This window comes from Sminthopsis crassicaudata, chromosome 6, assembly GCF_048593235.1.
Source record: "Sminthopsis crassicaudata isolate SCR6 chromosome 6, ASM4859323v1, whole genome shotgun sequence".
NCBI lineage: Eukaryota > Metazoa > Chordata > Mammalia > Dasyuromorphia > Dasyuridae > Sminthopsis > Sminthopsis crassicaudata.
The window spans coordinates 232,512,914-232,529,481 of record NC_133622.1 but is presented as its reverse complement, the minus strand read 5'-3'; the positions used below and the strand labels follow the sequence as shown (position 1 = coordinate 232,529,481).

Sequence of the window (16,568 nt, the reverse complement as noted above, 5' to 3'; positions counted from 1 at the left end):
TGAGTTATACACTGTCTGCTCCCCACATGAGAATATGAGCTCCTTGAAGGCAAGAATGTCCAGGAAGGCCTGATCCAACAGCTTCATTTCTGTACCTGTATTAATAGTGCACAGCAGCATCCTGCAGATAGTATATTCCTAATAAATGTTTACTGATTAACAAGAGGTCACTGAAACGGTGATAAATAAACCAGACCCAAGGAAAGTCTGATTCAACCCAATTTCGAATTCTTTTGGGTACATGACCAACGAGCAATCACGCGAGGCACCCATCAGACACGGGCTCTGTCTGCTGCCAAAGCTGCATACAGTCTGGTGGAAGAGTTCTGTTTCTATTCTCTTTGCCAAAGAGAATGTCAAAGAAAAGGGCTGAAGAGAACAGAATAAAAATGGATAAAAAGAAGTAGATACCCAAGATAAATAAGGAAAGAGTAACAGAATACTTAGCTCTCCTTGAAGAAATTGAGTTAGCTGGCTCAGATAATTTATCTCTTTGGGTAAAGAAAAAAATGGCAAATAAGAATGCTGAACCACTTTCAGTGACATTTGTAAGATTGTGAAGGAGGGGGTGGCACTGCAGGACTGGAGAAAGGCAAATGTTATCATAATCCTCAAAAAAGGAAAGAGAATGAGAGTCTGCAAACTAGAAGCATGACTTCGTGACTCTGTGCCTTCTAAAACATATTACTAAAGAAACAGGTAATGGACATTGCAGAAAAAAGGTGATCACAAAATGCATCAAGAACAATTATTCCAGGCCAAACTTGTTCCTTTTCTGACAGACCGGGGGAACGCCACAGAAACAGTTTACGTAGACCATATAAAGTCATTTGATAAATGCTGGCAGGGCTATTGGAAAATAGGTATATTAACATCTTGGGGCTAGAACTGTGATTTCAGCCAGCCATTGTGCAAAGCAACTACACCCAAAAGTGATGAGCAGGATGCTGCCAGAAAAATAAAAAACCTGGAAAGTCCTCCATGAATTCGAGCAAAGTGAAACATACTGTATACAAAGTAATAGCAATATTCTGGGATGACCAGCTGTAAATGGTTTTGTTATTGTCAGCAATACAATGATCCACGACTACTCTGAAGTACTTACGATGAAAAATCTTACCCATACCCAGAAAAGGAACTATGTCTGAATACAGATTAAGCATCCTTTTTCTTTCTTTCCTTCTCTCTCTCTTTCTTTTTTAATTTAATTTTTCTTGAGGGTTTTTATATTCATCAGGCTGGGAAAGCTAGGTTTTCTTCTACAACTTGATGTTAAGGGAAATGTTTTACATAACATAGTTTCTTAATTTGGATGGAGATAAAGGAAAGAACTTAGAGCTCAAAAATTTTAAAAACAAATGTAAAACAAAAATTTTTGTTTTGAATGTAACTGGAGGGGGCAGCTAGGTGGTGCAGTGGATAGAGCACCAGCCTTGAATTCAAGAGGATCCGAGTTCAAATCTGGTCTCAGACATTTATCAATTCCTAGCTGTGTGACCCTGGGCAAGTCACTTAACCCCAGCCTCAAAAAAAAAAAAAAAAAGAAAAAAAAATTGATTGGAATGTAACTGGAGAAAAACATTAAATAAATTAAAAAAAAAAACAAACACTATACCAAAAAGCTATTAAACTGTGTAATACCCTTTGATTTAGAGATACTGCTGTTGGGTCTAAACCCCAAAGAGATCAAAGAGAGAGAAAAATGACCCATATGTACACCAAAAACTGTGTGTGTGTGTGTGTGTGTGTGTGTGTGTGTGTGTGTGTGGTAGCAAAGTTCTGGAGACTAAGGGAGTGCCCAACAATTGGGGAAATACCAAAATGAAAAATCTAAAAACATTGATCAACACAACTAACCAAAAGTGCCAAAGGACTAATGAGATATCATCCAATGATGGAGCTACCTCCAGATAAAGAGGTAACGAACTCAAAGATTGTAGACTGAGGTATTATATATATGTTTTAATGTGATCAATATGGGAATTTGTTTTGCTTGACTATATTTGGTGGCAATGGATTTTATTTTTCTTGCTTTCCCAATAGGGAAGATAGGAGAGGTGAAAGAATGAAAATTTGAACATAAAATAAAACTGAATTTAAACAAAAACATTTAATAAAGTATTTCATGCTACTTTTTGTGGAAAAAAATGGAATGATGTGGGCTGGATGAAAGTATAATAAAATCGATTTAGAACTAGTCAAATGAGAATACTTAAAGAACTCATTCAACTCCAATGGCTCTCTACCTCAAGATCAAATATAAAATCCTCCATTTGGTGTTCAAAGCCCTTTTCCAGTTTTCTTTTGCCTCGTTCATCTCCAAAGGCTCTGAGATCTGGTGAGACAGCCCCTGAACTTTGCCTCACAGAGGACAAGCTATTTCCTGACTATTCATTTTTCCTGGATGTCCCCATGCCTAGAATTATCTCCTTCTTCATCTCTGCCTACTCATCTCAGCTAAAATTCCACCATCTACAGAAAGCCTTTTCAATGATCTTTAATTTTATATCTTTCCTTCAATGATGAGCTCCAATTTCTTCTACATACAACTTATTTGTACAGTTTTTTCCATGTTGTTTCCCACATGAGACTGTGAGCAAAGACTGTTTCTACCTCTCTTTGTGTTCCCTGTACTTGGCACAGTGCTTGGCACTTCAGACATGCTCCTAGACTGACTGACATGTTTCTATGACAATTTGGAAGGGGGATTTCCAGCGCAGTGCCCTAAGGATCTGTGTAGTTGACTATTTTTTATCAATGATATGGATAAAGACTTCAATGGCATGGCATCTTTATCTAATCTGCAGAAGACTCAAAGCTGATTGGCTAATATAACAAATTACAGAATCAGAAGCTAAAAAGACTGTCATGGAAAGCTAAGAAATTGAACTGAAACAAAGAAAATCTAAAAAATGTAAAGTCGGTCTTAAATTTGGTTTAAGAAATGACCTTTACAAGTAAAAAAAAAATACAGAGAACACTGGGCAAAAGGAGAAGTAACAGGTTGCAACGACACAAATTTGGGCCCGAGAAAAGTTAAAAATGGCTTTAGGTTCAGCTATCTCTAGAAGCAGAATGGGCATCCTTGGGAGGCTGCAGATTCCCTGTCATATTGTGAATCTTCAAGAAAGGATGGATGATCACTTCTCAGGTATGCTCTCAGGGAATTGTGCTTTAGATATGCATCAAATAAGACAGCTGTTTGGGGTTCCCTTTTAACAAAATTCTGTGATTCCTTGTTATCCCAGAAAAAAAAAAAAGTGAGGCTTAATAGTTGTAATCCACTACTCAAGTTTGTGGAGATAGTTAAAAAAATACACTGAGATGAAGCAATCACTTCTCTTTTGAACCTATAATCAGAGTTTGCTCAAAGTTAGAATTTTACCACCCATGTGACAGCTAGCTCAGAGTATGCAATCATGTACATATAAATCAGAGTCTCTATGTTAATAAAGTGGGTTGATGCTGTGCATGTCTACTGTGCCATCCTAACATTTCTCTGCTAAGCACTCTGCCAACAGCCTCAATAAGGAGCTTCATAGGGACATGGCTCTTTACAACAATGGGGTGATTCAGGTCAGTTCCAATGGACTTGTGATGGAGAGAGCCATCTGTATCCAAAGAGAGGACCGTGGCAACTGAATGTGGATTACAACATAATATTTTCATCTTTGTTGTCGTTTTCTTGCTTGTTTTTTTTTTCCTTTTTGTTCCGATTTTTCTGTGCAGCATGATGAATATAGAAATACGCTTAGAAAAATTGCACATGTTTAAACCTATATTGGATTACTTGCTGTATGGGGAAGAAGGGAGAGTGAAAAATCTGGAACACAAGCTTTTATAAGGGTGAATGTTGAAAATGCTCTTTGCATGTATTTTGAAAAATAAAAAGCTATTATAGAAAAAGCATTCTTGTAAAAAAAGAAAAACAAAATGAGGTGCACCAGAGCCCAGGCTGCCTCAATTCAAACAAGTATGAATAGTCATGCCATTTTGAAGCCAAGAGTTCCTTAGAAGTAAATGCTTTTAACCAATTGGCAAGTGGATTCATAACAAAATAATTTTTAAAATTCCATTATAATAGTAATCGGAAAGCAACCAGGTAATAATAGTGTCACAGTGTATGTTTGGCAGTAATGAGGCCACAGCTCTCCTGGAAGTCACACCAAAGCAATCCAAAGCACATTGCCTTTGAAAAGCTGTATAACTTGAGTTCTGTGTTACTGGGATCACAATTTGCTAAGAAATTCTTAGACTCATATCTGTGAGAAGAACATAATACTTACTGCACAGGGGGTAGAAAGCCTAATTAGATCAAGGTGATCAGGTGCTTTGAGATCCTCAGATGGACAGCCAAATGCTTCTTTGCTGTTCCCTGTGTAACTAGTCTAAGTCTTTGTGGTACAGCAGCCCTCCCCCGAAGACCCGAGCCCCGTCATTCAAGATGGAAAATCTCCCCTTTCTAAAACAGAGAACATTTTTCATGTCCTAGCTTGTATTTCCTTAGAGAGTCAGCTAGGATTGTCAGAGACTCCTGTGGTGAAATCCCAATTTATCATACATAAAAAAGAAACCCATTTTTTAAAGGAGAAAAACAACATACGAATCATTTAGCTAAAATGTATTTTTGATGCCTTTTATTTTGGGGTGATTGGGTGTTTGTGGGCATAGTATTCCCCATCCTTCTGCCCCCCAATACTGACTCCACCTTGGACACTCAGACAAAAGCCACCAAGAGTGATGGCATCAGAACCGCCCGAGCAGTAATTGCCTCTGCAGAGGTGGAAGACATACTCCGTTCTCTGTCCTCCAGAAGCATGACGTGTACTACTCATCTGCAATACTAAAAATAGCTCCGATGTACAGTTTCATAGCTTATTCATAACAAATCACACTTAAATACTGCTTTGAGGGTTTATAGAGGGCTTTCTGAAACAACGCTGAGAAGCAGGTACAATGACCAAATCTTCATTTTAGAAGTAAGGAAGCTGAGGCTTTGAAGGGTTAAAGCACCTGCCCACTGAGGCACGGCAGAACGAGGCTGGGGCCTGTGGGCCTCGTGCCAAGGGCTCACTTCTATCATGCCCCACTGACACCCAACATTAAATCTGTGTGTGTGTGTGTGTGTGTGTGTGTGTGTGTAGCTGTTTACAGATCATTTTCCACAGAGTATAATTTTTAAGTCCCAAATCTTTAATTTGAAAACTCTAAGTGGACACAAAAATAAGCCACCTATGGCATCAGTAAAACAGACATTAGTTTGATGAGGTAACACAGTGTGGTCTAATTGATTTTTTCCTAAAACTTGAGCCATTTCATATATGAAGGTGTCACTGTCCAAGTTTTTTAACCAAATAGTGTGCTTTCTCCAAATTGTCAGCATCTATCAGGTTTATGGGCAATTCCCTCATTTTTCCAGTGAGGTGCTACCCTATTTGTGCTCCTAGATCCTTCCTAAGTATTCGGACCCCACATCATGTACCCAGCCATGTCTTCGGCAGCTGCCGTGACCCTTTAAAGCCTAAATATGTCATCAATGATTTCAAAATTTCCATTCCAGAGGATCAGAGGATTACTGGCTGATTTCAAAAGGAATTAAAAAGGCAGTGAGATCCCGAGGCAGTATGCCATGCAGAAAACATCTCTGGATAAAGTAATAGGCTCTTGCTGGTCACTGTCTGCCATGAGAATCGCCCTAAAGCCACAAAAGGACTAGAGCCTGAACTGCATTTCTCTAAACATGCAGGAGTCCTATGCAGGCCAGAAGCCTTCCTCCCTGACCAGACCAAGCCGGCCATGGTGGATTGCCAAAGGGCTCCCTCTGCTGGTGTTCCGCTGGCACATCCCACATCTTCTGCCAAACTGAGAGCACCATCAGTAAACATCTATTTCACTGGTACATGAGCCGCAACATAAACTCTGTAGGGCCTCTGGGGACAAAATGGGAGCACAGAATCAGCTCCTCAAAAGCACCTTTGCAAGGGCCGTGTGCCCACGATGTAAGGATTTAGAGAAGATGGATCCTGTTCGTTTGATTCCCTGGACTGTCTCTGGTAGAAGCATAAGCTACACTAAATCTTTCTATGTTCAAGACTGTGCTAAAGCCTCTCCTAATACAACCAGGAGCTCCATACAGTCCCTCAATGCTCGAGAGCTGGGCAGATGGTTGCTGGTCCCCTGGGCCCTCCGCCACAGAACAAGGCCCAAGCGCCCCGTCCTCCTGGCCAACCAACAGCTCACCCAGAGGTGACACTCACCAACCTCTCCAACCACCCAGTCAGCGACCACAAACATTTGTTAAACCATTTCTCTACATCAGATACTAGAGATATGAATGAATGGAAAAGGATTTGATGAGAGCATCTTGTGTACAAGCTCTGCCATGCGGGGGAAACACAGATGAAAGAGGATCTATTAGGACTTTCCTGTGTTGAGCCCTGGAAATGCAAAGACAAACATGCAATGACCCCCATCCTCAAGGAGCTTATGTTTTCCTAGGATAGGAAATGTGTCCAATGGCACATGGAGAAGAATACAAAATCAGTGCGAGGCTGTTTGGGGAAGTGAGACACCAGTAGCAGCTGGAGCTGGAAGGGGAGGTGGCCATGAGGGAGGCCTCCATGGAGAAAGCATGGGAGCCTGAAAGTGAGTGTGAAGAGAAGGGCCTCCAGGCATGAGGGGCAGGCTGAGCAAAGGCTGGTTCACTGGCCAGCCGTAGACGTGGCGGCTTCCTTCTGGAGTATCGGTGAGCCTGGTCAGACAGGTCACTGGCGATGGCTCCTAAGAAGAGATCCCACGTACCAGACACTCTGCTCAGGGGCTAGCTTTCTATTCTCCAGAGAGAGTGGGAGGAGAGTGCTGTGATGCCTTCTGATGCCAAGCTAGCCATCGGGCCGGGGTCTCATAACGGCCTGGCACCAAAGGCCTCCACGTGGCAAACTGTCACTTCCCTCAGAGGTCATGCTTTCTTTACTTTCCAGCACCACAAGACTCGCTACAATCTGCCTTTTTCTTCCCCCAAGCTCTCCAGAACCACCTCCTAGCCTGGAGGGAGCCTCGAGAGCTCCAAGGCTGGGCTGGCAAGGCTCCATCAGGCCTAAGCAGGATGGAAAGACCTTGAGAAGGAGCCCTGGAAGGGTCTAGAGGACAGTCACTCAATGTCCAGCCTTGCCAGAAAGCACAAAAGCCTGAGCCCCAGTCTTTTAGGCCAACAACTCTTAACTCTCAAAGGTTGCCAACTGTCTCAGAGGCCTGCCAATCTGCAGACATGCACCTGGATCCCTGAAGGACTAGTTATAAACATGGAACTAGGTTCTCTTCCATGACGCCAATTTTGTAAGGTCTCACGTCCATTCTCAGTGACTTGAGCCGTAGTTCTCTGAGGATAAGGACTGAGGGCCAGTTCTGTGTCCCTGGGGCTGGCCCGTCCTCTACAAAAGATCATCTTATTTGCTGGTTCCTCATTCAAGGCCTTGCCAGCCCTGCTCAGGAGGGAGGCCAGGGACAGACCTCTGCACCCCCATAACTCTGCGGCCTTAGTCTAGAGGAGGAATATTCACCTTGCATTTCTGTTGCCTTCAGCTTGTAGCCTCCATACCCCAGCCCTTGATCACAGGCTCTTCTGGATCACATCTGAGGAACCCCAACTCAGATGCCTTCTAGCATGTTTCTTGGCAGATATGAATATATATCACTTGAACTGATATTAAAATTATCCAGCGTTCTCTGACCACATCTCAACAGGGCAGCCGGAAACAAAGGTCTCAGAGGGCTTGGTATAAAGGTTTATCGGCCTGTCAGGGTTGTCATGAGCAAGCCGAGATGTTGCACTGTTTTGAGATGGGATTTAAATTGAAAACACATATTAAAAAAGAAACCACTTACCTTACAAACAGACATGACGTTAATATTTATCAATTTATTGATGAGCTGCCAAAAAAAAAATTTATATTAGACATTATTTTCCAAATAGTTCTTTAGAAGTAATTATTGACATTTTATAGATATTATAGTTGTCCTGAAACTTGCCCTGAGAATGTGAAGTCCTTAAAACGAAGGCAGAAATGAGTGAGAAAATCAAAACATCCCGAGAACTCACATTTCTGGAGCATTTTATGGTTTATAAAGGGTCTGCCTCACAACTACCTTGTCAAGTAAAGTTAGCAGAACATGCATTGTGCCCATTTAGAGGAAGCTAAGGAAGGGTGGGATAAAGGTCCCAACGTCACTCCCGCTGCAGCTGGCTCTCCCAGAGCCAATTATTTCCCCTAACACAGCAGAATTGAGTTCGTCAGTGACCTGGGAAGAGCTCTACATGCAATACTGGGCTTTTTCTTTTGCCAAAACCGCGTAACATCAATTACCTCGACGAAGCTCCCTGAACCTCAGTTTCCCCCTCTGTAAAATGGAGGGGAAGTGGTCTTGATGGCTCTGTGGTCCCTTCTTTACTGTTATGATTCCATTCAACTTAAAATGTACGACCACTAGAGCACTTCTCAGACATTTCTGTTCATGGCACAGAATGACTCATGACATGAGGATCATTAGGGGAAAGTAAAGAGAGAGGACACATCCACAGGCCTCTGAGTTTAACCCTTTCAAGAATCACTGACTTCAGAGGGTCCATTCAACTTCAACGCAGACTTTATAAGAATTCCCTTAATCAAAAAAAAAAAAACAAAAACCCAAACAAACCTAGGAACACCGTGCAAAATGTGCTGAAACACCCCTGAGAGTTAAAATAAGCAGTTCTCTCTCTGACATGTTTACACAGTTTTTACTTAAAGGAAAAGCATATCCACATCATGGAAATCATTCCTTCCAGCTTAATGTTAACTTAATTGTGTCTATCCTACCACTAGAGAGATTTTGAAAGATTGGTTTTTAGAGATATTTTAAAAATAGCTTACATTATCCAGGTCTGGAACATCCAAGAAGTATTCAGGATACTCGTATGACATTCCCACATTGTTCACTGAAAGAAGACAAAAATATTAGTTGTTGTTTTGCTGTCATGTATTTTAAAGATTCTTGGGAGTAATGAAATGAAATACAGCCCCTGAAAATTTACAAGACAAAAAGCAACCAAAAATCAATGTCAGCAAGCTCATTCTTCCTGTACCTTCAGATTGCTTTGATTTCCAATGATCAAAATGGAGGCTCTGAATAGGATGGAAATTCAGCATTTACTGTTTTGTCTTTTAAATGCAAACATCTGTCTTTGGGGTTTCTTTGACCAAAGAACTTAAAAATGTTTCCAAATAATAGATTTCTGGATTATCAATTACATCCTTGACTTGTGTTTTATTTATTTTTACTGTACTTAACTGAATTATTAAAAGACAAAGCCATCTTACATACAGGCATCCTTACCTCCATCCCCAACTGACACTGTTAAGTGGTTCCCTGCATAGTGGTAGGTGCTTACTAAATGTTTACTGACTGACTAGAGGCAGAGCCTCAGGAACAAGATTAGGAATAGTTAATGTGATCAGCCAAACAAGGTTCCTCCTACCAGTGAGATCTGGGGATCAGGTATAAGAATGCTTTTTTAAAAGAACAATGAAGTTTGGGGGCCACAGGATGCGGGGGATCTCCTCTAACATCATCTCAGACCACATTAATAGAGTATCAGTTAAGAGCGGGAATCACCTACAGAAGTCTAAATAAAACACAGTAAACAAAGAATTATTAGAAAAAGGAAAGTTTAAGCTGATCTAAGACAATGAAATCATGAACTAAATGTTGGTAAAGGAAAATTTGTGCAAGAAATCTGTCAAGAGCAGTGATACCAAGACTCAGCACAACATGACGGAACAATCTCTGAACCTGAAGACAGAAAACACATCTGGGACCTGCTTCCACCTTGGTGGGCAAGCCACCCGAGATGTCGAAATCTCAGTTTCTTCTTCTGTAAAGTAAGGACAATAATCTCCTTTCCTGGCTGCTGTGGGAATCCAAGGATCCTAGACAAGAATCAAAGCTGGGAAATGACCTTGGGTGTCCATAGTCCAGCCCTCTCCTTTTATAACAGGAAGAAACCAAGAAGAGACTTGTCTAAAGTCAAACAGCCAGTAAGTGCAGAGTGAGCCAAGGTCTGAATTACATTACTCAACCCTGTCTTTTATAAATGAGACCATAGGAACCCAGAATCACAGCCCCTCCTCCCCCAAGCCCTGCTTCTAAAAATGAGGGAATTAAGGCCCAGGGAGATTAAGGTCGTGCAAACAACAAGCACCAGAATGGGGATTTGAACCCACTGTGAATTATACACATGAAGTTACTGCTGTTGCTACTACCTCCCAAACAAGAGTATGTGGAGGAACCCAGGAAATGCTTTTCATTCAGCATGGTGAAAGTCAGTCTCCAGAACTTCCTCGCAAAAGCAGGCTTTTAGTCACTGAAAATGGTTCTACCAAATACAGTCTCTGAATTCAGTTCCGGAAGAGCTACATGCACAATACACTATACAGAGCTTGACTTCAGGTCAATCACACAGGCCAGATGGCCCAGGTACAAACCTGGGAAAATGCCTTCCCTCGTCATGTCTCTTTGCCTCCATTTTGTCACCTGTAAATGGAGGGAGCTGCTTCAAAGGGTGCTCGTGAGGGCCATCCCAGCAGCCCAGATAGTTCTTGTGAAAAAGCATCATCATATAAATCGCCCTCATGCAAACAGTACGAGGAAAATCCTCCTCCATCTGCTGAGTGGTGATTGCCCCATGTTGACACCTTTTCCCTCCCTTCTTACACAGTCAATCTCTCACTGACTTGCTCCTCCCAAAGCCAGAACTTTTTCCTGTATGTTAGCAGGTTCCTTACCCAGACCCGCAGGAAAACATCTCCTTTTGAAATGTCTATGACATTGGCTGCACGCTTCAGCTCCACACCTGGCTGACCTGGGGCAGCTCATTCAACCTCCCCAAGCCTCAGTTCTTTGTCAATCCAAGGAGTGGGCTGCCTAGAGGGTCTCTAAAGTCTCCCTAAGTTTAAAATGAACGATCCTAACTGTGAGAATCTGTAATTCCACGTGTGTGTCCAACTTTGCCAGCTGCGGTAGCTCTATAAACTTGGCAGGTGATCGTCCCAAGTTGTCATGATTTAAAAAAAAAAAAAAAAGTAGCTGTGATCAGCCTAGGGATGAAGCATTTCTCTGAATTTAGCTGGGCTGGCCCTCAGCTAACCAGGTCTACCATCTCAGCTTCACAGCTTGTTATCAGGTGTAGAGGGCTGAAACTCTGAGTTGATGCACTGAGGTCGGACAACAGAGCACTTAAGGCTAATTACCGATTGGACAATACTCTATTAGCATATGCTTGGAAAATGGCCCTTCCCACTACTCTGTGCTGCTTCCATCTTTTGGTGTATACAGAGAATTGTGGGAGGGACTAGGGGGTGGAGTGAGACTAGCCAGAGTCACTTTTGGGCAGTAGCCCAGGAAAGGTCGAGGAGATCCTGCATCCATCCAATTCACCTCTACCCTTAAAGACCAAGGACTTTTATTTATCCTGACTCGGGCTGATTCTAAGGTATCCAGGGAGCTAACGCGGTCGTCACAATCAGGTGTTTCACAAATTATAAAATAAAATAACAACGCCGAGGCAAGTTCCACAATTCCCACTGTGTGGGCCTTGAACATAGCAGATGTTTATTTTCTCCTTTCTCCTTTCTCTTTCCCCTGGAAGGAGGAACCCTTGTTTTAATAAGCTTAGTCAAGCAGAAGAAATTTGGCCCCTTTTGGCCATGTCCAAAAACCTTATATATTTTTAAAGCTTAACAGCAACGATTAGAATTACAGAGCTGATACACCCAGCGAAAGAACTCTGGGAGATGACCGTGAACCACTACAGAGAATTCCCAATCCCTCTGTTTTTGTCCGCCTGCATTTTGGATTTCCTTCACAGGCTAATTGTGTTCTGTTTCAAAGTCTGATTCTTTTTGTACAGCAAAATAACCGTATGGACATGGATACATATGTTGCATTTAACTTATACTCTAACATATTGAACATGTATTGGCCAACCTGCCATGGGGCAGGGGGAAGGAGGGGAAAAGTTGGAACAAATGGTTTGGCAACTGTCAATGTTGTAAAATTACCCATGCTTATCTGGTAAATAAAAACTATTAGATATGAAAAAAATAAAATAAAAAATAAAAAGAATTACAGAGCTGAAAACCGGAGGCATTATCTAAGGTTTTCTAAATGGTCTTCATTTAAAAGATGAGAAGAAAAAGGCCACGAGGGGGAGCTGGTTGCAGAGCTAGCTCATGAGCCGGCAGGCCCTGGAAGTCTGGTCTCCCTAGCCCCACACCAGAGTGCTTGTTCAGCCCACTAATTCGTGGCTGGGCGCCATTTCCCAAGCTGAATGTACACAGTTCATTCGGTACAAGTTCTTCAGTTACAAGCCATCCCTTCAGAACGTCCTTCAGAATCTAGCGAGCCCAACTGTTGCTTGCTTAAAAAGCACTTTCCCTAAACCATACTGCATCGTCACCTCTTGCAGGAGGCAAGCCCGGTGTGGTTCTGCGTAGGGACACTAGGTGGCAGCAGGAACCCAAGAGCGGGCAGCTGGCTCACCAGGGGTCTGGGAGGGGGCGGCTGTGCCAGAGAAATATTGAGATTATAATTCCCACACATAGCTCGCTTAGTCTCATGTCAAAGCGGGTGTGGGCGCTGCCATCCCGCTCTATTCTGGGCCTCATTACGAAAGGCCCAGGGAATCCCCCAAGTTGTTTTCACACCTTTCAGATTTGTGAAATCTCTTCCCCATGGCAAGAGCTTCAAGAGAAGGGGGGGACCCCAGAACTCTGCTGGCACCTCCCCGCCCCTCAGTGCAGGACCACAGAAGGGCTCCCTTCCGAGGCCACTTTCTCCACTGGGCTCCGATCCCCTCAAGCCCTCCCCTCCGACGTCCCCCCGGACTGATTCACATTTCAGTCTATAATCTATTTTTGAGCCATCACTTCCACAGAGATGTTGTTTCCCTCAGTAGAATAAAGCTTCTCGGAGGGTAGGGGCAGCTTCCTTTTTGTCACTGCATCCCCAGCACCGGGCACCCAAATGGCCCTTAATAAATGCCTGCTGCTGACTGAGGGGGGCTGCTGCTGGCTTTAATCCCTTCCCTATGACCCCAAAGACTTCCATGACACATCTTTCTCCCCAATGCTAGTTTCTTAACCTCCTCCCTTCAAAAGTGAACGTCTAGAGCTTCACCTCACAAGTTTATTGATTTATTTAGTCATTCCCTAGGTATCCAGTGCCTGAAAGTATGGTCAGGAAGACAGGAAGATGGATGGACAAGGCCTGGCCTGGTCCCTGCCTCAAGGAGACAAGAGTAATCGCCAAGAACTTATGAAGCACCTACTACGTGCCAGGTTCTCCGTTAGGAGCTGAGGATACAAAGACAAAAAGGAACTCTCCCCTGCCCTCAAGGAGTGTTCATTCTAGAACAGGTTCGCAAGTACAATAGGCAGAAAACACCAGAGGAGGATGTAGTACCTCAGGAGAACTCCCTGAGCGCGCAGGGTTCAGGGAGGAAGGAGCATCAGAACAGGGCCTTCCAAACTATTTCAGATTTAGACTCCGAGAGCAGGGGAAGAGGTGGTGGCAGTAAGGGCATTGTCCCGACAAAGGTACGGCTCTCCAAGGTATTCAGGGACTTCCCTCAAAGCTTTCCAGGACATGTCCCAGCATCTCCACTCCTGTCTCCCATGAGGACGTGGCAGGCCCTTCTCCCTCTCCACTTGTTCCCTTCAGTCAGCTCCAGCACATCACCATCTCTGCCCCTCACACTCTCCCTCTCTCCAATCTCCAACCTCTCCATGTCCTGGCTGCTTCCCCACGCCCACAAACACCCTCATGGCTTGCCCATCCCCCCCATGACCTCCACATTTTCTCTTCTCACTCCTAAATTCTCAGCAGTCTGGCTTCCCACCGCATCCTTCAACGGAAAGCGTTCCCTCCAAAGTCACCCACGATCTCTTAATTGCCAAATCAAATGGCCTTGTCTTGAACCTCATGTTTTTTGTGCAAGCTCTGCCATGATTGATGGCACCATCTTGGCTCTCCAGGTTCGCTGCCTCCCCGTAGCAGCCCCCCTTTGCTGCTCTCGCCAGGTCACAACAATTAACCTTGGCTATCTCCCGAAGATTCATCCAGGGTCCTCTTTCTCATCTTCCTTAGGGATCTCACTTGTGGGGCACTTACTTCTGGGGAGGTGCTTCACAAGTTGGGCCTTCTCTCAGCTCCAGCCCCACCTGCCTTCCTGGAGCAGCCCCCGAGGACGCCCTCTCTCTCACCTTCAGATCTACAATTCTCTCTCCCTCCTCCTTTTCCCTCTGGGCTCCTACTCCCACCGGCTCCCCTCGCAGCTTTTTTCTGCACCATCCTGCCCTCTCTCCAGTACGTAGAGTACAAGCAGTGGTCTCTGCGTTATCTCCCTCGTAGGAATGAGGCGCTTGGGGTCAGGGGCTCCTGGGGGATCTCTAGCACTTAGCCCAGGACCCAGCTCTTAAGAAGTGCCTGCAGAGTGATGAGGCTGGTCTGACTGGACAGCAAGGAGCATGGAAGAAAGAGGCAAGCCACAGGGCCGCAAAGCTAAGGTTCAAACTAAGAAAGGTCAATCAGCAAGCAATGAAGAAAGACGGAGGCATAAACCTGCACAACAACAGACCCTTCTGCACCTTCAGAAATGGGCAAGTTCTCACCTGAGCTACTACTTATCTAGGGAGCTCAGGCTGAGGCAAAGGAAATGGGAAGAAGAGATGCGAGGGGATGTGGCAATCCCAGGAGAAGGGACCGAGAGGAAAGGACAGGCAGAGAACAGGGGGGACAGGAGGAAAAGGTGGTCCCAGTCAGAGGGAGGCAGGAGCCAGGAGCCATGCGTTCACCGATGTCTACTTTCTCTCAGTCACAAGCTTTAAAAAACACAATTCCCGGCTAGTTTTGAAAAAGTTTATCATTTTTTTCTATTTTTATTTTCATTCTCCTTTCTCGTTCTAGTCTTTTTAAATTGGGGACTAAGAGGGTTTTGTTCCTGCAGAAGTTCATCTGCTGTTGCTGACCTCCCTGCCCAAAGTCAAAAGTTCTCTCTGAAAACCAGAAGCTGGGAAGACGGTGACATCATCAGAGGCTGTGATTCTCTCTGCTGGTCAGGGTGGTCAGAGGCAGAGAAGAGCAAAGAGCCAGAGTGAGGGGTTTTTCAAACAGTCTCAATCCTAAGGGCTGAGCACAGGTGTGCTAGATACCCTCCTTGTCTGTCCCTCAGGTAAGAAATCATTCAGATTCACATGAAATAAACCTATCAAAAGGGCTACAGAAATGTTCTTGAAACTTTGGCTCCTCCTTCGATTACTTAGATCATCAGATCAAGTCTGAACACAGGATTTCCATTTCAGTCCAGTTTGAGATTATCCACCCTAAGCCAGCCTTAGCACGGACTCCTGTGGAAGTCCAGGGAGAGTACCTTCCATAACTGACTGAGAAGGAGGAGAAGGGAAGAAATGCCTTGGCCTACAGCCCATCCCCTCCAGGCTTGCACTCAAGGCTAGCTCTACCATCGCCCAGAATCCTTTTCATCCTGGAAGCTCATCCAGCCCTCAATGACCGTGTGGCCTCTGCCCTGGATTGGATGGCTCCTCCTAGACCTCCCATTTGAAGGAGAGAGTCCAAGCCAGCCATGTCTTCCTTCTCCTACAGGGTGCACCATGCTCAGACACTAGCTTTCCCACCACCCCTTCAGCTCTGAATAAAAGGGCTGCAATCGTCTTCCCCATCAGAATGGGATCTCCTGAAGGGCAGGGACTGTCCTGCTAGAATTTATATTCCCAGTGCCAGATACAGAGTAAACACTTAATAAATGCTGATTTAATTTTTAAACTTAAAATAATTGAAGCTTCATTCATCAGGGATTAGCTTAGTGTAATTTTTTACAAGTCAGCTGATTTAGGAGCCATCTACTCTGGGGGTTAATGGACTGATGTGGTATTATTAAGACCATGGTAAAAATAGCTATGTGAGGTAATTAGCAAAATGACTCGAGTCAGAAACACTAGTGAATATAGCGTATCTAGGATATACTGCAACACATTTAACATGTATGGGATTGCCTCTCATCTAGGGGAGGGAGTGGAAAATCTGGAAAAGTGAATACAAGGGATAATGTTGTAAAAAAACAAAAATTACCCATGCATATGTACTGTCAAAAAATTATAATTATAAAATTAATTTTAAAAAAATAAATTAAATAAAATTCTGGGGGGAAAAAAAGGAAATTAAAAAGGGAAAAAAAAAAAAAGAAATACTAGTGAAGGGATTATCCAGAAAGCCCACCCCATGCGGTGATTCAATACACCACACAGCTGTTGCCCCTTCCTTCTCCTGCCCCTCCTCCAGTTTTGCCTCCATGTTGTCCCAACTGTCTCAAGTCATTGGAGTTCAGCGACTCCAGCGAAGAAAGGTTCTGCTGCCTCTTATTTAACATATTGCTGCAGCTAGCACATGTTCATAGTCTGACAGATGATATTTGGAACACTATGCAAAACATTTTGCAAACTTTACAGTTTTCCTAC

The 16,568-nt window shown here is 43.8% G+C and overlaps 1 protein-coding gene across 1 annotated transcript in view; it reads right to left on the bottom strand.

The window, feature by feature from the left end:
* HSD17B12 (hydroxysteroid 17-beta dehydrogenase 12) overlaps nucleotides 1-16,568 on the bottom strand; it is a 123,123-nt gene that overhangs the window by 25,962 nt on the left and 80,593 nt on the right. The window contains exons 5-6 of the mRNA XM_074274977.1: nucleotides 8,910-8,974; nucleotides 7,885-7,929 (exon numbers count right to left, since the gene is read on the bottom strand). Coding sequence (XP_074131078.1) covers nucleotides 7,885-7,929; nucleotides 8,910-8,974 — 110 coding nt within the window. The remainder of the gene's footprint in view (nucleotides 1-7,884; nucleotides 7,930-8,909; nucleotides 8,975-16,568) is intronic.